The sequence below is a fragment of the Ovis canadensis genome, chromosome 10 (assembly GCF_042477335.2).
Source record: "Ovis canadensis isolate MfBH-ARS-UI-01 breed Bighorn chromosome 10, ARS-UI_OviCan_v2, whole genome shotgun sequence".
Taxonomy (NCBI): Eukaryota; Metazoa; Chordata; class Mammalia; order Artiodactyla; family Bovidae; genus Ovis; species Ovis canadensis.
Window position 1 is genome coordinate 39,476,042 of NC_091254.1, and position 26,235 is coordinate 39,502,276.

General features: G+C 39.8%; 1 protein-coding gene across 5 annotated transcripts in view; it reads left to right on the forward strand.

The window, feature by feature from the left end:
• SPART (spartin) overlaps window positions 1–5,262 on the forward strand; it is a 36,988-nt gene extending 31,726 nt beyond the window's left edge. For all 5 annotated transcript variants that reach the window (XM_069601554.1, XM_069601555.1, XM_069601553.1 and 2 more), the window contains one exon: window positions 3,624–5,262. In XM_069601554.1, the coding sequence (XP_069457655.1) occupies window positions 3,624–3,897 (274 nt within the window). In that variant the 3' untranslated portion in view covers window positions 3,898–5,262. The remainder of the gene's footprint in view (window positions 1–3,623) is intronic.
• Window positions 5,263–26,235: the final 20,973 nt, after the last annotated feature.

Below are 26,235 nucleotides of genomic sequence, written 5' to 3' on the forward strand. Positions count from 1 at the left end.
GATGGCATCACTGACTCGATGGACGTGAGTCTGAGTGAACTCTGGGAGTTGGTGATGGACAGGGAGGCCTGGCGTGCTGCGATTCATGGGGTCACAAAGAGTCGGACATGACTGAGTGACTGAACTGAACTGAACTGATGGACCGGAAAAGGTTTTAAAGCCTGGTACTTAGAAAAAGGTAAAGAGTAAAACAGAAAGTAGAATAAGGTTTAGTGTCCTTGTGTACATCTCAAGTTGTATTTTCTTATGGAAATGGTATTAAACACCATCAATTGTATTGATTATGGTCAGGAATAACTGCTTTGTGTGATGTTTTACAATTTCCCAAGTCCTTTGCTCTACTTGAGAACCCAGGAAACTCTTAGATGGCTAGGGCAGGGCTCACTTATTTTATTCATTCAACACATATTAGGTGTTAGACACTGTTCTAAGTACTTAAGATACATTAATGAATAAAGCAAAGAGATCCTTTTATAATGGGGTTTATATTCTAGTGGGACAAACACGCAAAAGAAAAACAATGGGCGTTTTTGTTTTGTTGTTTAGAAAGTTGTTCTGTAGTTATCATGTCCGACTCTTTGTGACTGTAGCATGCCAGTTTTCCCTGTCCATCAGCAGCTTGCAGAGCTTGCCCAAAACTCCTGCTCACTGAGTCGGTGATGCCATCCAGCCATTTCATTCTCTGTCATCCCCTTCTCCTACCTTCAATCTTTTGCAGCATCAGGGTCTTTTCCAGTGAGTCAGTTCTGTAGAAGAAACAGGCATTAAGTTAGAGAAGAAAGAGCTGTTAAGGGAGGATTGATTGGCTGTGGGATGAGGCAATTAAAATAGATTAAATGCTAAGAGGATTATAGCTGACTTGAAGAAGGTGAGGTAGTTAGCCATGTGGATACCTGGGGTGAGAGTAGTCTACCTGGATACCGGCCAGTACAAAGGTCATAGGGCCACTACATGTGTGCTTGGTGGGCTCAAAGAACAGCAGGAAGGCCAGTGAGTCTGCAGTGAGGTGGAGTGGAGTGAGAGAGAAAGTTGCAGAACTTCTGTTTAGAGACAAACTCAGATTCCAGTAGTTTGAAAGGCTTAACTAGAATCTAGTAAGTTAGAACTCAAAACCATTTATAGTGACCTATAGTTGTAAGACCAGGAGCTGACTGTGGCTCAGATCATGAACTCCTTATTGCCAAATTCAGACTTAAATTGAAAGTAGGGAAAACCACTAGACCATTTAGGTATGACCAAAATCAAATCCCTTACGATTATACAGTTGAAGTGAGAAATAGATTTAAGGGACTAGATCTGATAGAGTGCCTGATGAACTATGGACAGAGGTTCATGACATTGTACAGGAGACGGGTATCAAGACCATCCCCATGGAAAAGAAATGCAAAAAAGCAAAATGGCTGTCTGAGGAGGCTTTACAAATAGCTGTGAAAAGAAGGGAAGCCAAGAGCAAGGGAGAAAAGGAAAGATACAAGCATATGAATGCAGAGTTCCAAAGAATAGCAAGGAGAGATAAGAAGGCCTTCCACAGCAATCAATGGAAGGAGATAGAGGAAAATAATAGAGTGGGAAAGACTAGAGATCTCTTCAAGAAAATTAGAGATACCAAGGGAACATTTCATGCTAAGATGGGCTCGATAAAGGACAGAAATGGTATGGACCTAAAAGAAGTAGAAGATACTAAGAAGAAGTGGCAAGAATACACAGAAGAACTCTACAAAAAAGATCTCCATGACCCAGATAATCACAATGGTGTGATCGAGCCAGACATCCTGGAATGTGAAGTCAAGTGGGCCTTAGAAAGCATCACTGTGAACAAAGCTAGTGGAGGTGATGGAATTCCAGTGGAGCTATTTCAAATCCTGAAAGATGATGCTGTGAAAGTGCTGCACTCAATATGCCAGCAAATTTGGAAAACTCAGCAGTGGCCACAGGACTAGAAAAGGTCAGTTTTCATTCCAATCCCAAAGAAAGGCAATGCCAAAGAATGCTCAAACTACCACACAATTGCACTCATCTCACATGCTAGTAAAGTAATGCTCAAAATTCTCCAAGCCAGGCTTCAGCAATACGTGAACCGTGAACTTCCAGATGTTCAAGTTGGTTTTAGAAAAGGCAGAAGAACCAGAGATCAAATTGCCAACATCTGCTGGATCATGGAAAAAGCAAGAGTTCCAGAAAAACACCTATTTCTGCTTTATTGACTATGCCAAAGCCTTTGACTGTGTGGATCACAATAAACTGTGGAAAATTCTTGAAGAGATGGGAATACCAGACCACCTGACCTGCCTCTTGAGAAATCTGCATGCAGGTCAGGAAGCAACAGTTAGAACTGGACATGCAACAACAGACTGGTTCCAAATAGGAAAAGGAGGACATCAAGGCTGTATGTTGTCACCCTGCTTATTTAACTTCTATGCAGAGTACATCATGAGAGATGTTGGGCTGGCAGAAGCACAAGCTGGAATCAAGATTGCCAGGAGAAATATCAATAACCTCAGGTATGCAGAAACACCACCCTTATGGCAGAAAGTGAAGAGGAACTCAAAAGCCTCTTGATGAAAGTGAAAGAGGAGAGTGAAAAAGTTGGCTTAAAGCTCAGCATTCAGAAAACGAAGATCATGGCATCTGGTCCCATCACTTCATGGCAGATAGATGGGGAAACAGTGGAAACGGTGTCAGACTTTATTTTGGGGGGCTCCAAAATCACTGTAGATGGTGACTGCAGCCATGAAATTAAAAGACACTTACTCCTTGGAAAGTTATGACCAACCTAGATAACATATTCAAAAGCAGAGATATTACTTTGCCAACAGAGGTCCGTCTAGTCAAGGCTATGGTTTTTGCAGTAGTCATGTATGAATGTGAGAGTTGGACTGTGAAGAAAGCTGAGTGCGGAAGAATTGATGCTTCTGAACTGTGGTGTTGGAGAAGACTCTTGAGAGTCCCTTGGACTGCAAGGAGATCCAACCAGTCCATCCTAAAGGAGATCAGTCCTGGGTGTTCACTGGGAGGACTGATGCTAAAGCTGAAACTCCAATACTTTGGCCTCCTCATGCGAAGAGTTGACTTATTGGAAAAGACCCTGATGCTGGGAAAGATTGAGGGCAGGAGGAGAAGGGGACGACAGAGGATGAGATGGCTGGATGGTATCACTGACTCGATGGACATGAGTTTGAGTGAACTCTGGGAGTTGGTGATGGACAGGGAGGCCTGGTGTGCTCTGATTCATGAGGTCGCAAAGCATCAGACACGACTGAGCAACTGAACTGATAGTTGTTTCAGTTAAAATTTGTATTTCCAGAAAGAGACAAAAAAGGAAATAATGTCTGATTAACAACCTTTATTAAAATTTACATTCTGTTCTTCAGCATAAACAGTCTTCATTGCATTAATCTCAGCCTCAGTTTATTTTCATATTATTTTTACTGAAGGAGAAAATAGTGTTGGCACAGTGTGATTTTATTTTTTACTGTTTTACATTATTAATCAAATTGAAACATAATCTTTGATTTTGCTTCCAAGGATAACATACGAATCATGTGACCTATTTAACAGTAATTCAGAAGACTTTGATTTATATTTGTAATTTTGTTGTGCTTTCTCTAATCTTTCCTTTAAAGATATGGACATACTGCAGGAGAAGCTACGCACAACGCAGTAGATTCTGCCATCAATGTTGGTGTAACTGCCTATAATATTGACAACATTGGCATCAAAGCAATGGTGAAGAAAACTGCAAAACAAACAGGACACACACTGCTTGAGGACTATAAAATCATTGATAATTCTAAGGGGGAAAATCCAGGAGGAGGAGCAAGTGCAGACCTGAAAGGGGAGAAAGATGAGCAGAAAGAGGGACCAGAGGAGAATGGAGCAAAGAAGAAAGATAAGTGATGGAGGTGCTATGCATTGCCTATACCAAAGCCTTACAGACGGATGCAGTTTTGTTAAATATGCTAATGTGGTAATCCTCGCAGGCTAACCAGGATTTTAAAAATGTATTCATTCCTACAGAGTGACTATTTCATAAGCTTTATTTCATGTATTCTACTTCTGTGGAAAAGAATCAGTATTCTTGCATCTGATCTTTAGAAATATAGTTAACATTCTCTGTGAATTTATTTTTTTCTAAATGTGGCTAAAATATTTTTGCAGTTAAAATAAGACTAATAATAGATGTGCTATAAACCTCATTAAACCTATTGTTAAACTATTTTTGTATTTGCTGTCTTTCAGAAAATGAAGTAGGAAATTATTATATATATTCACATATACATAAAATTGGCAGTTAGTAACCTTAGTTCTGTGTGTACTGGGAAGGAATGACTTAAAATGTTTCCTCTTTTTGCACTAATTGTGGATTTTTTTTTAGGGTGCTTGTCAGAATTGTCAGTATGTAAGCTAAACAAAAACTGTGATCCTAAATGAAAAGAATTCTTGCATAACATTTAAAAGACTTTTTCAAAACAAGGAATAGACTAATCATGAAAATTAAAATGAGTGTCTATAAAATAATTTGATAGCTTATCTCTTAGAAAATGGGACAGTCTTTTTGATTTTAAATGATTACAAACAGATTTTTAACTTCTAGAATTAAGTCTTCTAGATTTATCCTGTTACTGATCTATTAGGAGCCTAGGAAATTTGGGACTGTGGTTGGTATTGTAACAATTCAAAGTGATTATTATCAGTTCAGTTAGACAAAAATGTAATCACTTCTATTGTAAGTTTTTCCAAAAGGCTAAAATTTAGTGAAAACTAAAATATAAACAGTTGAGTTAATGTATGAAAAATTTTTATTTTGGGATTCAGTGATTAAAATTGTATATACTAAAAAACCAATGAATTAAATTATTAGAAAGACTTTTTCATAATTCAGGTAAAGAATGTGAAGACTTTAGGCATTTTTCCATCGACGATGGCATAATGGTGTCCACTTTGGTAGAAGACAGGATATTCACAGACCTGTAAGCTACAAACATGTAATTAAAATAGCTAATGGCATTTTATTTTTGTTTCTTGATTTTAAAAGATGGTTTTCATACTATAGTCCTTCCTGATATTTCTGAATCTCCAATTGCTATTTACTTCCTTAGACTTTGAAACTAAAGAGTGCACTTTGTGAATAAACTGTCTTTGATTTCCTTGGCCTCAAATGTATTCATGGGCTTGTATTTCAGAAACACAGAATTGGAGCCTTTTCCTGGGGCCAAGGATAATGTTCTGGTTGAAATGGAAATAAAGTTGAATTAGTAAGTAGCTTTCAGTCAGTCTCTGCCTTATTTAAGAAATGGAATGACAATTAATGGAGCCTGAAGTTTAAAAAATTATCTTAAAGCAGAGGTCAGCAAAGCTGGGTTGTCAACAGAAACCTAGTTGTCCCTTTCACTTCATTCTATACTGTTCACTTGTTTGTGGGTTGCTGTTTCAGATAAACAGCCATTTTTAAATTAAGGCTTTTGAACCAAAACCACACTGATGACAGGATTCAGTCTGTAACTGTGTAAGTGGGGTGGAAATTAAAGTGCTGAGAGTTGCAAACTGAAGGGTGAAGAAAGACTTGACGGTGGAAAGATTACCTTTTTAGTCAGAGTCAGTAGACAGGTGTGACTAGTAAGTCTGGGTGAAGCAAGGGGGAAAGTAGATGATGTCACACCCAAGATGGCGTATCAGAGGAGTGGGTTTTTATGTGAAGATGGAAACGTATAGTGATGCTGGAAGCAGCGTTAGAGGCAGAGAGGATTCCTGACTCTCCTGACCCAAAGGAGCAGGAGTTCTATAGACAAACTAGAGAATAAACCCATCAGTTCTTAGCTTTTGACATTTCAAAAGCTATGATTTATGTGTGAATCAGATTTGGGAAAATATGTGACTATCTCTCTAGCAGCCAGCTCACTCTCATCCCCACCTCTCCAGTCTATGAGAGAACTAAGAACAGTGGCTGAGGACCAAGAAGAGGAGCCACCGAGACAGAACAGACACTGGTGAGTGTCTGAGAGGTGACCCGCACCTTGCTCCCCACCTGCCGCAGGCTGGGCACAGAAGTTAGGAGTGCAATATTTGCCATACCATGTGAATATTGACATGCTGTGAGGAGAGTTCTTTTGCACTTTCCAGTTAAACTGTAGATTCTTTGAAGGCAGTGAACCTACTTGGTATCTTACACATCACTTTGTATAAAATAAGCCCTCAATTGCATTTAATTGAATTGATGCCTTAAAATGCTGCCAATTATCTTTGGCCCACAACTCAGGGCAGTTCTTTTGGACACTAAATACCCTATCTGTCTAACATGCCACCACATCACATTCTGTTTAATCAATTCAATCCGAAACTTCCAGCACTGGCCCTCTTAACACCTGTGAACCGCACTGGGCGACCCAGCCCGGCGGGCGCCGCCCTGTGACGTCACAAGGAGGAGCCTGGCCGCAACCGTGAGGCTGTTCCCTCCACAACGGCTGTGAGAGCCCCCCGTCACCCGGGTTCTGAGTGTCCCCTCAGGTCTAGTGTTGTCAGCTCGGTGAGGGCAAGGCGTGGGTGGCCTCTGAATTGACGCTATGTTGGAAGGAAGAGGCGACAACTTCGACGGTGTGAACACCGACCGTCTTAAATTGGAGTTACCGGAAGAAAGGCACCTGAGGTGAGTTGGGGACCGGCGCGCGCTCCTGCCGGGTGTGGGGGTCACGGCCACGCCGCCAACGCGAAGGCCGGCGTCTGTGGGGGTCCAGGGCTCAAGGTCGAAGCCCCTGAGGCCGATGTGACAGCTGCAGGGTCACTGATACCGGGGCAGAGCTGGTGCCATCTGAAAACAGTGTAGATTCATTGACCTCGTACATTTGGTGTCAAAGAGGCAGGTTTCGAACTGCCTTCAGGATCAAGTCAAATGGCGTGTGCTGTGTGCATATGCTCTAATACTAAAATGTGTGTGCGCTTTTGATGGTCCAGTAGGTTCAGGGTTTCTGTTTCAGGTGCCAGACATTTTGTTCAGTTACTATACTGCTGTTTCATCCGTTGAGAAGCACTTAAGAATTGGTGACATTTTGTAAAAATGAAGCCCCTCCTATATATATACTTCTTAAAGTACCCCATATAAGTATTCTTACTAAAACTTTGGAACATTTTAAGCAGGTTTTGTTTTGTTTTGTTTTTTAAGGTTCCCCTGTCCCCACGAGTAGGCCACAGGAGGGTAGACTCGCCTGTGTGGAAGCAGTGGTCTTTATAGCTTCCTTTGATTTCCTCTCTTAACAGCTCCAAACACACTCTTTTAGTTGCTCAGGCATTTCTTGGTCTGATAATAAGCTGTAAGCCCTCTGAGGACGGGTTCTGTAGTCCCTGAAACAGTAGAGTATAGGTACCAGTACTTTAGAGGAATCCTGCACAAATTCAAATCCCAGCACTCTTCACTCAGCAACTATATGATCTTGGGCAAGTTAATGAACCTCTAAGCCGCAGTTTTCTCAAATCTAAGACTGTAGTAGAAATGTTTATCTCACACATCATGTGGCTGTTACCAGGACTAAATGTTTGTAAAGCACTTAGCATTGGCTTGTGATAAACATTCAGTGGAAGTTGGCTGCTGCATATTGCTGTTCTTACTGGGTATATCTTCCGCACTTATCACAATGCCTCTAACATAATAGGCATTCAAAAATATGTATTGAATAAATGATTCTATTCTATTTTGAGAAGTACTATGCTTATTGATGTCCTAAATAGATTATCTCTGTAGTGTTATGTATGTATTTTTTTTTTTTTAGTGCTTCTTTTTTTCTGTTTATATCAGGTTGCCAGTTGTTATCTGTTGTCCTAGCTATTCCTTTCTATAGTAATTTGCAGCTCCTCTGTTGGGCTTTGAGAAACAAGATAACCAAAAACTGTCAGACTTTTTGGAGTCAACTTTAAGAATAAAGAGTGTTAAGTGGTTACATGGAGAGCTTTGACCTTTAGTGCATTTGAGTGTCCTTCTGGACACATTATCAGAAGCCTGCGTTTTTTTTTTTGATTCCTTATTCTCAACCAGACCATCAATGACTGATATTTCATAGTATGGTGTTTCTGAAGTAGTGAGTTACCATGTGTTATTCTTTTCATGTTATTTTTAATTGAGTCATAATCAACTAAATGTGTTCAATAATAGGGATATAGTGAAACTCTCAGTACTTAAAATAAGACACAAGATTGCAGAACTGGAAACCAAACTCAATACTGATGATGAAGGTATATAAGTAAATATTTTTATGTATGACTCCTATATAGTTACTGTTCATTGTACTAAGATAGCTATAGTATATTACATATTTGGAATAATAGTGCCCAAATTATAGTGTTGCTTTTTGGCAGCATTAATAATAATTTAATATAGAGGCTTTAAAAATTGATTTTTGGAATGTCAAACCTGTTATTTTATAATTATCAACTTATGAGTTCAAAATGTTCAGTCTTCAATTAGAAGAACCTTTGTTTTGTGAAATCAATTCATTATTTCCTTGATAAATAAAAAATATATTTTTATTATATACAAATTAATATATAATGTATATTATCAAGGAAATATTTAATAAAATATTAATAAATATTGATAAAGTTATTAGACAATATCTGACATGATTTATTACAACATACTAATATTTAATTATATTAATAATTAACTTAATAAATATTTGTTTAAATAATTATCACAAAGTTTTCTACATAATTTGAGTAATAACTTTTATACCTTAACTGCTAAAGTTGAGGTATAACCTTAAAATCCTTATCTAGTTTTTGACTCTTTGTGTTGGAAGAATGGGGGAGGGGCAGGCAAGTGTTGCATGCATATGGCACACCTAATACACAGGCATCCATATGTCCTTAAAATTTGTAATATATGTAAGATGTTAATTTGTTATACAAATATTGATTGAGATTCTGCCATATGTCAACACTTTGAATGGAGGACCTTTCTTTTCCCTTTTCTAAAGAGGTTCACTGACTGTTGGGAGGAAGTGTCAAATTAAAATATGAACATGACAAGTAATGTAAATTCTGCATAAGGAAAAATGGTACCTCAGGTAAGGGCAACCAAACACAACCTGCATGAGGGAAGGGGCAGTCTTGAACTGAATACTAGAGAACAGTAGGAGCTTATTAGGGTTATAGGGGTGGGCTTTGGTTCTTAAACCTGCTCATGCTGCTCTCTTCTATTGGGGAAGCTGTAAACAAAATGGATTAGCAGCCATATTTCAAATATAATGCCACTTTTCATAATGCCCAGTGCTCTGTTAGAGCTTGATTAGAGAACACTACTTTATCCCAAGGCTGGAGTAGCTTCCTCTGCCTCCCTGTCTATATCCTTAATGAAACTGGCTCCATGGGTGCAGACTGTTGAGTACACTTACTGAGTACTTGCACTGTCAAGGCTGGCTGGAATTTCCTCATCCAGCTAATTACAGACAAAACAGGTCATGCTCACAGGTACACACACAATGCAATAACTTTGACCACTGGTAAAAAGTACGCCCAACAAGTTGTATTACCAACAGCTCTTCTCACGGGGAATAGCTGATTTGTGGGTATAAAGAGAAAAGGTAAAATGATAGGTGAGAAAGTTCTTTCCTCAGTAGGCCAAGCTAAAGCCTAAGATGGAAGGTGGAAACCTTTATGCCTTCTTCGGTATCAACTAAGGCCAGGAACTGTGTCAGCAGGGGTGACTATTATCCCCATTTAGGGAAAAATGAAGTTGAGGAATTTAAGTCGTTTGCTAAGATCACATAGCCAGGGAGCGGCAGAACCATGACTTTATCCTAAATCACCTATCTACCACTACTGCCATTACCATGATGACTGCTGTCTCCCTGGTCAGTGCTCAACAGTTCTGGTTATCTGCTGTTGCACAGCCAATCACCCTGTGATCTGGGGGCCTAAATAACATCTCTCTCACAAGCCTGTGGATTGACTGTCTTCATCTAGGATGTTCCTAATTGGGGTCTCTTGTGTGATTGCAGTCAGATGTAGTCTGGCACTCAGTCATCTGTAAGTTCAGTGGGGTTAGACATTCCCAGATGGTTCACTCACATGGCTGGCATCTCATCCTGGGTGTTGGTTGGGAGCCCAGCTGGAACAGCCCATCAGAAGTGCCTGCTCTTGGCTGTGTAGCTTTTGCTTCTCATAACGTGGCACCTGGGTTCCAACAGGCTGTACCCAAAAGCAAGCATTCTAAAAGGAGCAAGGACAGAAACTGCCAGGCTAGTTAAGGGCTACTCCTGAAATTGACAGTGTCATTTCCACTGTATTCTATTGGTCAAAACAATCATAGATTTGAGAGAATGGAGAAAATCTGCTTGTCAAGGTCACATTGCACAAGGTCAAGTGAGATGAGATAGATTCTTGCAGTCACCTTTGGAAAATGCAGTCTGCCATGAGTGAAGTTGCTCAGTCGTGTCTGACTCTTCGCGACCTTGTGGACTGTAGCCTACCAGTCTGCCATAGGGAGCATTAAATATGTCTTTTGAGAACTCTAAAGTAACTGATGACGGAACATAGATTGTGATGAGAACATGGCAGGAGATGAGATTAAGGTTTATGAAGAAGAGGAAGAATAATCTTTAATATGATGCTGATGTATTTTTATTTATCCTGAAGAAGTGAAGTGAAAGTTGGTCCAACTCTTCGTGACCCCATGGAATTCTCCAGGCTGGAATACTGGGGTGGATAGCCTATCCCTTCTCTAGCAGATCTGCCCGACACAGAGATTAAACCCAGGTCTCCCACATTGCAGGTGAATTCTTTACCAACTGAGCTATGAGGAAAGCCCTTTCATCCTGAAGGCAATGGGATGGTTAAAGGAGTTTTCAAAATAAATTTATTATTGCTCAACATTATAAAAGAAATACATGCACAAGTGATGACCATGATACATCTGTTTAGGTAATTCTTTCACACTTCCCCCTCCTCAAATCTTGTCACCTCTCTCTCCATTCTCACTCTCAGCTAGTGAGCTTACCTTTTTCTTCCAAAACAAGATAAGAAACAGAAGAGAATTTCCAAGTGTTTCTACTGAGAAGGCTACCCACTTACCTGCATCTTTACCGTGTGTTCTGTGTTCCTCTTATTTAAGATTAATCCCTCCACTTGTGCAGCAGATCTGGTCTACCCTCACCTCCTCCAGGATATAACTTCAACAATTGATCATCTTTTTTCTTTCCTGCACCATCTGTTTTCGCTGCTCCATTGGCTCATCCCCAACAGCACACAGACATGCCGACTTTATTTTATCTAAAAAACAAATAGCAACCCTCCTTTGGCCTCACATTTCGCTTTCTACCATTATCCCCTTTCCCCTTTCAGGGCTCCATGCATAGCAAAACTCTTCAATTTTTTTTTTTTAATTTCCACTCTTAACTCTTTATTCCTATTTAATCATTTAATCTACTTGGTTTGTGACAGGATTAACTTTTGGGCAAAATGGCCAACACAATGAACTTCAAAGGGATTCACATATTTTAGTGGCCTTTTGAAGCCCTTTAGGATTCATAGGAAACTATATGCAAAAAAGTGGTTTATGTTTGAAGTAAATCTGAATTTCACCATCTTAAAACTTGGCCACAAGGCAAGGAACAGGAAAAAAAATATCCAGGAGACTTAAAAAGTGAGAAGAGTCATATTGGTGTAGGGAGTTTGAGTACATTTTAAAAAATTAAAACCTCACAACTACCCTTTAAAAAATGTATCACCTCATTTTATAAATGAAAAACAGACTTGGGGATTTTCAATGGCTTTCTCAAGGCTGCAGAGGTGAGGAGGGACAGATCTGCAATTTGGATCCAGGCATTCCGGCATCAGAGCCCAAACTCAGCCTCTACTTCTTTCCACTGAAGTTTCTTAAGTTTGCTTCTCAAGTTTTTTTCATCTGGAGAAGAGAACCTTGATTTACTAAGGCTCTGGGACATTGATAATCTAGGCATAAAAATGGGCTGAATTTGCCCAGCACAAGCACAGTTTTCTCATTCTCTCTTGGACTTGATCATTCCAATCAGAAATTTCACCTCTAATCTCCTGAAACTGTTCTTAGCAAGGTCATCAATGACTGTCAGTTTGCAAAATCCAGTGTCACCTCTCAGTCCTCATCTTGACTTGTTAACAGCTTTGCCACAGCTGATCACCTTCATCCTTGAAACCTTTTGCTTGTCTTCTGGGATGCCACATTCCCTTGGTTATCTTCATATCTACTGGATACTCCTCACTTCTCTTCATCTTCATGAGTTCTAAAAACTTGGAGTGCCTCTGTTCTCTGACTTTTCTCTGATGTATGCTCACACTACTTAGGGGATCTCCTCTGGTCATATGGTATTAAATGCCATCTGTGTACAACACACAGACATATCTCCATCCCAGACCTCTCCTTTGAACTCCTTTTTCATCTTCATTTATAGACTGGTTTCTAGTTTAAAACTCTTTGGTTATTAAGTAAAATATTGGTAAATCAAAAAGTTTTTATAACTTATCTCAGTAAATGCTAAAATATGTTTTTAATAAAATTAATCTTCCTTATTAAAAGATATTTCTATTTATCTTGATCAGGCATAATACTTAATGATGGAATGCTAGAGGCATCCTCATTCCTGGGAAAAAAGCAAAGATGCCACCTGCCACCATTAAAATTTAATGGTGTTAAATTTAATGGTATTAGAGAAGACTAGAGTCCCTTGGACTGCAAGGAGATTCAACCAGTCCATCCTAAAGGAAATCAGTCCTGGGTGTTCTGGAAGGTGTCCTGGAAGGACTGATGTTGAAGCTGAAACTCAATACTTTGGTCACCTGATGCGAAGAGCTGACTCCTATGAAAAGACCCTGATGCTGGGAAAGATTGAGGGCAGGAGGAGAAGGGGACGACAAAGGATGAGATGGTTGGATGGCATCACTGACTCAATGGACATGGGTTTGGGTCGACTCCGGGTGTTGGTGATGGACAGGGAGGCCTGGCATGCTGCGGTTCATGGGGTTGCAAAGAGTTGGACATGACTGAGCAACTGAACTGAACTGAAGGTTCCAGTCAAGCAATAAAGTATGAAACAGAAATAAGAGTTACAGCTATTAGATAGGAAGAGATAAAATTATTATAATTTTAAACTTTTATAATTTTATATCTATAACTTTCCAGAGGATCAGTGGAAAACTAGTACATTAGTAAAAAATTAGAAAATGGTTGAATACAATAGTGGAAGAAATTTTTCTTAAAAACATTTTGTGTAGCAGTAACCAGCTGGAAAATAGTTTTTTAATAGTGCACAACAGTTCCAGCCTAAATCATCAAATATCTGATAATATCCTTGATAAGAAATATTCAGGATCCATATGAAGAGAAAAAAGACTGTGACTATAATGAGGTAATAGCCATTCAGCAAGAATTCTCACTTATTTAACATGAGAAATTTAATACTGGAGAGAAACCCTAAAATAAAATGTAATTGGAGAGGTTATTAATAAGGTTTTATAAGAAGGATATAGACTTTTTCTATGTCAGAGAATTGGATTTTATAAATGTGCTCATTCTCATCAAATTAATTTACTCTTATTAAAACAACTGACTCTAAAGTTAATTAGGTGCATAAATAGACATGGATAACTGATAAGTATTTGTGTAGTGGGTGTCGACTGAAAAAAAGGTGTACAACTTGAGAGTTGTGAGTTAAGTTTTATTTGGGGCAAAATGAGGACTACAGCCCAGGAGGCAGCATCTCAGATAGCTCTGAGGGACTGATCCAAAACAGCAATGGGGGAAAGTCAACATACAAGGTTTTGGTGAAGGGGAATTCAGTGCCATGAAGCACTCATTTTACAAAAGGTTTTTGTTAGTCATGAGAATCTGATGTCACCATGAAGGGATTTAGTGCTTCTATAGATATGAGGAGATGCAAGGATTGCGATAATAAAAGTGAGTGAAGTCGCTCAGTCGTGTCTGACTCTTTGCGACCTCATGGACTAGTAGCCTCCAGGCAAGAGTACTGGAGTGGGTTGCCGTTTCCTTCTCCAGGGGATCTTCCAGACCCAGGGATAGAACCCGGATCTCCCGCATTCGGGCTCCCGCATTCCAGGCAGACACTTTAACCTCTGAGCCACCGGGGAAGCCCCAACAGAAATCATAAAATCTGTTCCTAAAAATATCCAACTATCTAAAGACCTGTCCCACGAGATTCGCTGGAGCACAGAGTGCCTCACTCCACTCTGAACTCCCTCAGGGCTTGTTGAATAAAGGTCAACAGCTATGGCAGCATGGGGTTCAGTCTCCGTAGAGGCAGATGGCAAATGCCTTTGTTCTTCTCTCGTTGGCAGTGCTCTTGGTAAGTGCCAATTTGTAGTTGACACGGGGCTGGGGGACTCCTGTAAAATAAAATAAAGCTATAATGACTAAAACTAGAAACAAATCAGTAGAACAGAATAGATAGTGTACCAGTTTGCTAAAGCTTCCATAGCAAAGTACTGCGGACTGGTTTATTTTCTCACAGTTCTAGATACTGGAAATCCAAGATCATGATACTGGCAGAGTTGGTTTCTTCTGAGATCTCCCTTCTTGGCTTGTATTCTCTGCAGTTTCAGTTAGAAAACACTGAAGTCCCAGTGGATAAATACAAGTAGAACATAGAGACAACTCATAAATATAGTAAAGGACCCAAATTGTTTTTAAGTTAAAGAAATGTGTTGCCTATCAAAAAAGTAGAGTGTTTTTTGTTTTAAGTGAAATAGGAATGTTATACTGTACTGATAGCAATGTAGTACTACCCTTTGGGAAAACAATTTTGCAGTAAATTTCTAATGATAAAAATGATAATAAAACCAGCTAACTTCTATAGCAGTTTCTCTGTGTGCTGCACTGTCTTAAGAATTTCACATTTAATTAATCCTCTCAATACCCAAGAGGGTAGGAACTTTAATTATCCTCATTTTACAGATGAGAAATTGAGGCACGGGAAAGGTAACTTGCTCAGGATCACAGAAAGACACTAGTAAATGGTGGAGACATGACTTAAACCCACTAGTCCTTCTTTGGAGATGTTTTTCCTTATGGAGTCTCTTGATGAAAATTTGGTTAGGGGGACAACTTTACCCAAAGGAGATACTCTTTGCACCATACTTCCCTTTGGGACATATTGGTATTTTTATTCATGTAATTCTCACTGTTTGAATATTCTTATTCTCTGGCTTAGAATAGATGTCATTTCCCTCAAGAAGCATTTTCTGACCCTCTTCAATCTCGATCTCATTTCTCATTCCCTTCTGCCACCTTCCAGGTTGCATGTCCTGCTCTGTGTTCCATTACATCCAATTAACTGAAGACTCTCACAAATATTCTGGCTCTATGTCTCTCTACTCTCCATGCTTCCTAACTGTCCTACTGCTGATTGACAGCAGAGACTATGTCTATTTTAGTTTTGTATCCCTCGTGCCTTGTATAGTACCACATAGTAAGCTCTTTCCTTCCCTTGTTAACATTTTCTTATTTTACAGAGTTTTTTCAAGTTAATATAACTCCATCACTATAATAAATATAGTGAACAACACAGACATGAAAGTGTATGTAGGGTCAAGTTTCAATTTAACTATGTTCTTTTTAACAATTAAAATATTTGGCATTGTTGTTTAGTTGGGCTTTGTTTGTTTTGTTAACATGCTATCTCTCTTTGGGGGAAAAAAAAAGTCCATATTGGAAAGGTAGGCCTCCACCTAATATTGTCTTGCTTTATGAACTTCCTCCTTTAACGTCAATTTTGACCATAAATCAAATTTCCAGTATTTTTCAATTTTTGGTGTGATTTTGCTTTTCACTGTAGTGATTCTAGCCAAGATCCCTCTTGAGATTACAAAGCAGTTTGATTTTTCCCCTCCAAAGTACGGTGCTTGTTTTTTGTTTGAGTTTAGAGTTACCATAAAGGCAACGGTTTCATGGAATTATTACTCAGGGTTCTTTTTCTCCCAAGAGACACAGATGTTTCTGCTAACCTTTTATCCTCATAATCTGTATTTTAATAATGACTTGTTATGGGTTCATCTTAGGCCTTGATAGGTTGGCTGCTGTTGTGCTCAAGGTCATGGATCATCTTTTTTGGAGTCATGTTTGTTGTGATTGTCTAATGACACCACCACGTCTCTTATCTGGGCTGTTTTCAGATGGCTCTGGACGTTCCTTAGTATCAAGATTATTTCCAAAATTTGCCATTTTGAATTGTTAATCTTATTCCCAGTCGAGAGCATAATTTAAATAGTATTGCATTTTAAAGACAGATGAAAACTTATTTTTCAAGAAATTTTGCAAAAACATTGCAAACCTCAGTATATTCAATACTTTTGGCTTATCACAGAACAAAATGTGGTAGGGAAGATAAAACTCAGTGTGTTCATGTTTTTCAGAAAAATAAAACAGTTGATAGTAGGAAATTGACCAGATATTGGGGGTGAGGGCGGCAATACTGTTATGTAGCAAGAAAGCAAAAAAGTTGTTAATTTCCGGTCTTGCGGACCTCCATCCACTTGTTGAGTATTTGGATTAATGACTTTGGACTTGGGTATGGGAGGACATTCCTTCCCCATCTCCTTGTAGACTACATTTGCTTAGAGATGAGGGTGAGGGCAGGGTTGTGCAGGGTTGAAGACATTGGCAGTGATGTGAGCTAATGTCTTTCTGCTTAGACTCCTTCATCAACTATTGTGTAGCAGAAATTGCCTCATATATGTAAAGAACATTTAAAGTTTAGAAACAAGCTATTTTTTTCTCTCTTTTACAAAGTGTGACTTTCCAGACTCAAAAACAAAACAAATTAGCTTTGAGCCTTAAAGCTGAAAAGGAGCTTTGTGTATGTATGTGTGTACTTCTATTTTTTCTTTTAAGTATTTAATATTTTCTTGAAAAATTTTAAATCTCATTCATGTCTTATTTTTAAAATCTTTGGTTTATTTTTTAAAATTTTTTAAAATGTGTATATTTTAAATGAAATAAAGGATGAATATTTTTAATGGTAAAAGATACAATTCACAAAGAAGATAGACATCATGAAAAGGAGCTTTTGATTCTAGGCTGTATCCTCTTGGCCTCAATAGCCAAAGGAATTTAAAGAAAACTGCTTACAGATAAGAAAAGATGCTTGAACAGGTGGTTAGATATATAAGTAGTGTTACCATAGCACAGAGGTTAAGAGGACACACTTTCAAGTCAGAACAAACTGGGTTGAAATCCCAGTTCCTCATTTATCAGCTTTGTCACCTTAATAATGTTATTTGACATCTCTGAGCCTGTTTTCCTTATCTGTTGAATGGATAACTAAATGTTTGTAACTAAGGATTCAATCTGTTAGTATGTATAAGGCACTGTGTGCTTTTAACACAGCAAACACATAATTTGTAGTTGTTAAATGGACTCAGAATTCTTTTGCAAAGAAAAAAAAAAGAATATTACATTGGATGAGAGGCTAGTACTTTTTAGGCTGTAACACTGGGTTTGGCGAAAAAGTTTGTTCGAGTTTTCCGTAACATCTTATGGAAAAACCCAAACTTTTTCGGCCAGCTGAATTACAGTTATTTCAAGTTCTGAGGAAAGAAACGTGTTGCTGATATTTACTCTAATAGAATTCCTTATAAATATACACAAAGAACTCAAAGAACAAAAGAGGGCGGGGAGTGAGCAGACTAGGAATCACAGCATAGTGTGAGGTCCAGGCCAATGGGAACCTGTGAGTCTGCCGTCTACACAGATCCTGTCTAACAGAGAGTCCCTCCTTAGACGTTAGTTCACTCTGGTGCATCTGTGTTACTAATAAAGCCCAGTATAGTGACAGAGTCAGGCTGGGCTGATTAATGTTGTTTTCATGAATAATGAGAGATGGTGAGGTGATCTTGATCCTGCCCCCCTTTTCACTCAGGTGGTGAATGAAAAACTCATTAGGAGACACAACTTGAACTAAATGATCGACTAGAAAAGCAAATTGTTTCTCTCAAAGAGAAAATGGAAAAAAAATTGTGGAAGTCCTTCAGATATGGAAGCAACTATATATATATGTATGTTTCATAAGTTGAGTAAAAACTGATAAAAGATCAATTACTTATATTTGCTTTGTTGTAGACAGGCTGTCTTCTATTTGAGTCTATGAACAGATGCCAGTGGTGAGTAAAAGATGGTTAAATAAATGGAATAATTGAAGGAAATTATGTATATTTCCTGCCCCCAGGCAGATTCTACACAAAATTTTAAAGGTCCAAATAAAATACTTTGTTCAGTGGAGCTTTTCCTAGGATGTAAGGAATCCTATACATATGGCCTTGATCTCTCCCTTATAAACTTGAACAGAGATTCTGTTGCAAGTACAAACAAAATGGAAGTGAAAGGATCTCAGTGGTCAGGCTGGGGGAGAAACTTGAGTGTGTCTGTTCCTTGCAATCTAAAAGTGCCTGTGTGCTGTGTGCTAAATCACTTCACTCATATCCAACTCTTTGTGACTCTATGAACTATAGCCTGCCAGACTCTTCTGTCCATGGGATTCTCCAGGCAAGAATACTGGAGTGGGTTCCATTTCCTCTTCCAGGGATTGAACCTCTCCCAGGGATTGAACCATGTCTCTTCATGTCTTCTGCATTGTCAGATGGATTCTTTACCACTAGCGCGAACTGGAAATAGCTCTCTTCATACCCATCAGTTCCATCCTAGTTCCTCTAGGAAACACACACACACACACACACACACACACACACACACACTATGTATAAAATCTAACAAAGAACCCATTCAATTACCTTACTGGGCTGCTTTACCTACTTCGTTTTTTGGTTGCCTAGTGACATTGTTTTTCCTTTGAGAGTTAATTATCAGTTCAGTTCAGTAGCTCAGTCATGTCTGACTCTTTGTGACCCCATGGACTGCAGCATGCCAGGCTTCCCTGTCCATCACCAACTCCCGGAGTTTACTCAAAGTCATGGCAATTGAGTCAGTGATTCCATCCAACCATCTAATCTCCTCTGCCGTCCCCTTTTGCTCCTGCCTTCAATCTTTCCCAGCATCAGGGTCTTTTCTAATGAGTCAGTTCTTTGCATCAGGTGGCCAAAGGATTGGAGTTTCAGCTTCGGCATCAGTCCTTCCAATTCAGGACTGATTTCCTTTAGGATGGACTGATTGGATCTCCTAATTTTAATCCCTGATAAATGAATTTATGTTTTATACTTTACAGAGCATATTCATTTGCATTTCATTCATTCAAATATTTTTGAATATTTGTTTAAAATGTAGAGGAGGCCCATAACATAACATGTTGAACTCTTGCTGTTTTTATTGCAAGAATACTCAGAGAAACATGAAAACCTTGTAAATAAATCAAGGGTACTGTGCATGAAGATGAAGATACAATACTCAACTAAATTGGCAGGACTTAACATTACTCTTAATAGTAATAATAATTTATCCTTAATTAAACATATGTATATAATATGCAAATTAATTTCATATGCATTATTTCTGTCTTGCAACAAACCCCATGTTATAAAATTTACTATTGTTATTTTAATATATGTGATTCTAAGCTTAAAGAGTTTGATTTACCCAGTTTCACACATCTGGAAATGTGGATTCAAATTCTCTTACTCTTAAACCCATGCCATTTAACTGTGCTGTACCAACAGCCCTGTGATACTGCTGATCAGAAGTAATGTGTGTTTTAGTACCTGTGGTAAGGCACTAAGTGCCTGCTGTATTCCTGGGCATTTATGGAGAGTACTCTGAATAACTGCAAACCTTTAGTGAAAGGTATAGAAAAATCGTCTACTTTTGTTAATGAATTTAGGGATAAAGTAACTTTTTTTGCAAACCTGTTATGTACAATCCAGAAATACCATTGTGACTATGTTTTAGAAAGTCAGGAAAATAATATGATTTCTTTTGTTTGTTCTTGTTTTTTATTGTTGGAAAAGTGGCCAAGTTTTTTTCTTCTGCCATGAAGTCATAGCTCCATCTTGTGGTATTTAGAAATTGCTGCAAGGGCTGTTTTAAGTTTAGTGTTTCTTAACTGTCGGTAGAATTTTACTACTGCCTACAGAATATAAAATATCAAGTACTGCCTACAGAATATAAAACGTTCTGGCTTCCTTCTTCTAGCTAACCCACCCCTAGTCCTAGCTCAAGAAAAGAGGGCATCTAGCATTATGGGAGTTAGCAACAAAGTGCTGGTGTGACATGAGAGAAGCCTGCAGCACATCCAGGAGGGTTTCAGCAGCCTCCTCATTGCCACCCCAGACTCTGTGACATACTCATGGTCACGAAAAATGCATCTATTCCCCTTGATGAATTGCTATTCTTGAAGAAAATGTCATTCTCTAAGAAACAGAGAATTATATTTCTCTTCAAAAGAACAAAAAAATGTTAGAACCAGGAGTGGGGCCACATACTAAGCAGAAAGGAAAGATAATGAAAGTTCAGGCTGTGAAGGAACTGACACTCTCTGTTCTCTGGGTAGGTACCCTGAGTATTCTGGTTTTCTTACACAGTGGAATGCAGGAGGGGTTTGTCTAAAGAGGTGGGATTAGGAATCTAGCCAGGGAGCTGGTGCTGGAAGAAGCCAGTGAAAATGAAAGTCGCTCAATCGGTTCTGACTCTTTGTGAATTCTCCAGCTCAGAATACTGGAGTGAGTAGCCTTCCCTTCTCCAGGAGATCTTCCCAACGCAGGGATCAAACCCAGGTCTCCCGCATTGCTGGTGGATTCTTTAACAGCTGAGCAAGGGAAGCTGAACAAAGGAAGCCCAAGAACACTGGAGTGGATAGTCTACCCTTCTCCAGCGGATATTCCCCACCCAGGAATTGAACTGGGGGTCTCCTGCATTGCAGGCAGATTCTTCACCAACTGAGCTATGAGGGAAGTTGGAAGTAGCCAACTGCTAAGCAAAAAAACTTGGGATCCTAGAATCCTGCATCCAGTCAAGAAATCTCTCTTTTCCAAGGACAGAAGAGATATTGTCTTATTCTTTATATAAAAAGCAATATTTGTGAGGATCAGACATGTACCATTTGTGTAATGCAAACATTTTGGTTTTATGTTAATATTAGGTTGATACTCAGAGAAAAGGGCTTAAACTAGTTGTTTTTGTTTGTAAATTTACAGACACTTTATCCTTGTTGTAGATTGCTTAGTCTTTTGGAGTAACCTATACATGCATGCTTAAGAAACTGATGTTTCTTAGTTTGAATACTGATTTTGAGTAACATCAAATTTCAAGTTTGCTTATAAGCAACAGAAGGATGAATGCTGCTTTTGTCGTGAAGGCTACTAGAGATATATAAAACCAGTACACATAGTGCCTGACAGAGTGAGCTGCATGTTAGTTCCCTTCCTTCCTTCCTTTGATAAAAGAGAAGTATAATTCCATTGAAGCAAGTCTGTTGTGAAATTAACCTTGATCCACTTGAAGGAATAAGGGCAAGGGCAAAGCCCAGAGATGTGCAATCTGACTTACTAAGCTCTGCTGTCATACGAGTTATGAATCTTCTGGTACCTTCTTAAAGCTCTGGTAGAATTCTGTGGTTTTTTGTACCTGTCCAGATAGCAGGGACCTCTGTAGGGATTTAATGCTTCAGATAAAAAGTGTAGAACCTTTACTCCTCTTGGGCTAGCTGGGTTATACATTTTCTAGCCCCTTTTGTTTGCATCCACTGGAAACAGAACCTAGAGCCTCCCTAATGTTCCAAGAATTTTCAGGTGTGTCCCACAAAGATCTGCAGCCTTTCCCTGGAAAGCTAGAATCTGTTTTAAGTGTACCAAACAACTAAATGTCAAGGCTAATTAGGCTGTTTCACCTCTGATGAGCACTAGCTAGTTCTCAGGTTCTGACCTGGCCCTCTGGGTTTCTTCATTAATCTCATTTAGATAGGTTACGGAGCTGAGGATGCACTATGCTCTTTATCAGAGCTTGATGACCTCCTCTATGCAGCCCCACAGATGGTTTCCTATCAGTGTGCTGAGCAATCTTTACTGTCATGACTAACATTTGACAATGCGTGCCTTCTTTCCTAGGTTAGCTTCCTTAGGCCAAGTCAAGCTTAGTACCCATGACACTGAGCCACACACAGAAAGAAGATTGGCTCCTCTGCTTCCCAGCGTCCCTTTACTGACCAGCACTGCCACATCCTTAAGCTGCTAGCCAGTCTATCAAGTTGTGTTCTTTAAGTTTCAAACTCTAAGAATCACATGGATAATGTATTGAAAGTTTACGTTTTGGGGTTTACTCTAAGAGATCCTCATTTCATAGGTCTAGGGTAAGCCCTGAACACTAGTATTTTTAGCAAGCATTTCAATAGGTTCTATTGCAGAGCACAATTTGAAGGAAAAATAAAAAAGATTTGGGGAATTTATATCCCTCAGAGAAAGATGTGCAAGACAGCCTGTCTTGTGACAAGAGTTACTATAAAGTTTTTATCACCAAGTTTCGCCATTTCCCTATGGCCCGCTCTACTGCAAAGTGGAAGTCCTAGTCCTGACACATTTGGAATAATGAAATCAATGATCCCTTATCTCAGTCTGGGCTGCTATTAAAAAAAAAACACACACACACAAAATGAGTGGTTTTTAAGCAGCAGAAATTTATCTGTCACAGTTCTGGAGGCTGAGAAGTCCAGGATGATGATGCCAGCGGATTCAGTGTTTGCTGAGGGCTCACTTTCTGGTTCATAGACGACACCCCCTTGTTGTGTCCTCACATGGTGCAAGGCGTGAAGGAGATCTGGGGCGGGGGGGTCTATTTCATAAGAGCATTAAGCCTGTGCATGAGGGCTCCACCCTCATAAGCTAAGCATCTCCCAAAGGCCCCTATCTCCTGACACCACCACATGAGGCATTAAGATTTCAGTGTATGAGTTTGGGAGAGGGACATTCAGACTGTAGCACCCCTATTTCTCTCTGTTTATAATTTTCCCCCAGTGTCCTCTCCTTTGTTTTCCACTACATCCAAACAACTCGGACCCTTCAAGGAAACCTCTTGCCAACACATGTGTCTGTCAATCAGATGGTTAGAGCACAGGAGATTCTGTTCCTAAAGCCAACAAGACGGGCTGGTGGTGTGAGGCACAAGGAAGGGGGTGTAGAAACAGAAAAAACATTCTTTAGGAAAATATTTGGTCTACCTCAAGTGTTCTCTGCAGGACTCTTGGTCAGTCTATAGAAAATCAATTCATAGAAAGATAATTTGCCAAAATCCAAATCCTTATAATTTGTTTTTCTATCTTAAGGCATTTTCAGGAAGGTTCAATTTGTTGAAAATGGTCTGTAGAATCAATATGTGAGGTATTCTGTCACAGACGTCACCAGATTTGTGTTCTCCCCAAAGATCAGAATGGTTAATTTGGAGACAAATGTAATCTCAAATCAGAAAAGTTAAAACAAATTTTATATGTAAATCTATTGTAATAACAACGTTGTCCACCGGGGGGCGCATGACACTTAAGCGTGCAGAGCGCTGTGTTCATTGTTACAATTGCCTTCCTTGAGAAGTAAGGCATATCTACAAGTTGTAATTAACTGTTTTCTTAGGGTTTTCTCTTGTAAACATTCAATAGAGTGATTTTTTAAGCTTGTAGTTTTTATATGTTCTTTAGTATAGCAATTACCATTATTTAGAAAAATAGGTGGTTAATACTTTGGCCACCTGATGTGAAGAACTGACTCATTTGAAAAGACCGTGATTCTGGGAAAGATTGAAGGCAGGAGGAGAAGGGGATGACAGGGGCTGAGATGGTTAGATGGCATCACCGACTCAATGGACATGAGTTTGAGTAAACTTCAGGAGTTGGTGATGGACAGGAAGGCCTGGCGTGCTGCAGTCCATGGGGTCACAAAGAGTCAGACATGACTGAGTGACTGAACTGAGTTGAGGTGGCTAATAGAGCCTTTTTTCTACTTGGGATAAAGGAAAGGGACATGAAAAAAATCTAAGTATGTTTGATTTCAGGTGTGTAAATATACCCTGAAATTTCTTATTCTTACCCGTTGTTTCAGTCTTCTGTTAGAAGGTGACTATTTACAAACAGATTAAGACATGAATATAGGTGACGTATGATATTGCTTGCAATGCTAAGAACTGACTAGTTTCAAAAATAAAACAAAACAGCTCTTCCATAATAGGAGTAGAATTAATTGTGTGTGTGTGTGTGTGAGACGGGGGACGTGGGGAAGGGGCATAATTTCTAGTGGCGTCTTCAGTTTAGCTGTAGCTTTAGTATATCTTTCCAAGCTGCAGTTTTCTAGCACGTGACCACTGATTATATAATCAGATAAAACCAGCTCTTTGGGAAGACCAAGAACTTGTGAGTATTCCAGTGATTTGGATGTGATGCAATAAGAGACTGTGTGCCTTTGATAAAATCATTTTTAAATACTAGTTTATTTTGAAGTCAGTAAAATAAAGAATCAAAATCTAGAATGAACCTTAACATTATTGTAGTATGACTTTATAATTTTTAAAGGATTTCCAATGTGTATAATAATTTTATAAATGGAATCACAAATGTCTTCTATTTAGTGGTCCATGACTAATGTAGTTTTCAGAAAATCCAGTACTTGTGCTCATTTTCTCAGCTCGCTTCCCCTTGCTCTACTCCCAGAGAACCAGCAGCCAGGATTACTCCTCACAGCATAGGAAATTGGGGGGTTCTTCAGTTGAGAAACTAAAATGCCCTTAAGAAAAGCAGTCAGTGTGTCCACCCAGAGAGTGTATCTCACAGACTTCCCACCACAGGGAGGTTCATTGACTGAGGACCCTTGGTGTTGGGCTTCGAAGTCCATCACTGCTTTTCATCAAGACCATACCTCCCACTGTTCCTACCGCGTGGTCAGATGCAGGGGGGATACCAACGCAGATGTATTCCTGGGAAACACAGTTACCCCATTGTTGGTAACTTTGCCAGACTTTGCTTAGGCGACTGCCAGCCTGGGCTGCTTCCGCTTTCTCCTGACCTCTCTTTCTCCCGTTCACGGGGGGTCACACTTGCATTACAGTTGACTGCTTTCCCAGCCCTCTCCTGCCCCTTTCCTGTTTCCTTTCACACAGGCATTTCTAATAATGTATCATTTTCACATCTAATCCCATCTTGGTGTCTGCTTCTTAGAAGACCACATCTACAGCTAGTGGTACTGGGGGTGCTATGAGACAACAGGGGTAACATGAGATTTGGGCCTGGCTCACTTACTGTGTGACAGCCAGAAGGTGCTGTCCTGATTAGTAGGTTGGCGCCAGTGGGGCCTGGCTCAGTGTGGCCATTCAGTTGCTAAGGACTTCGCCGATGGCAACCATGGAAAGTGTTCTTGTGGAGGAAAATACTGTGAAAGAAGCCATGATGCAGGCATTTGGAAAATACAGGATTATTACCAAGTTGCATTTTCATCCTTCATAAGGATAATGAGCATCTGAGAATAGTTAGCAAGCCCTTAATACCTAACAATGAGAAGCAGAGAGCCTTGGTGTGGTTTTGTCTGAAAGAGGCTGTCTATACAGCAGTGAAAGGGCAGCCACAATAGAACAGCAGGGCTGTCCAAGCAGGCCTGCTGGGAGGGGCAGGGCCCTGATGGGAAGAGCCATGGATCCTAAACCTGTGGCAGGACATCTGGATGACTGCCCACCATGACTCTATCCCTCCACCCGACTGGGTAAGCAGAGGCAGAGGCGGCCCACCTCTAGCTCTGGGAAGGGCTGGAGCACTCATAGTCCTGGAAGCTGCTGCACAGGCCTCTCGCCAACAGGGCGACCATCTGCCCCCTCTGGAGCTGTCCCCACCTCTTCTCCTGGCTGCCAAGACAATCAGCGAGGGTGTTGTTCAACATCTATAATTTTTAAAATTAAAAAGTTAAGAACAGAGGAGTGGAGGCTGAGGACAGTTAGCCTAGTGAAAAGCATGAGTCTTTCCTTATTTCCCAGAGCTGAACCAATTTTTAGATCCAGAAATCACCGACCAAAGAAGCGGCTGGGTTGCTAGAAGGAAGGACCCTGCAGTAGCAGTCCAAGTACGTATCTTGACAGTATCTCCAGTCTGCCCCTCAAGAGACCTCTAACCACGTGCCCAAGTGGCTGTACACTGCAGGAAAGGAAATAACCAGGATGGGGGTCTAAGCCTGAAGTCCAAATCACAGTGGGCCATGTGCCCACAGACTCACCTAACCCCACAGTGATGATTTTCTCAGTCCCTGAATACCTAATGAAATACATGTACTTGGCAGTTGAAGTTAACCTTCCAGCATGCC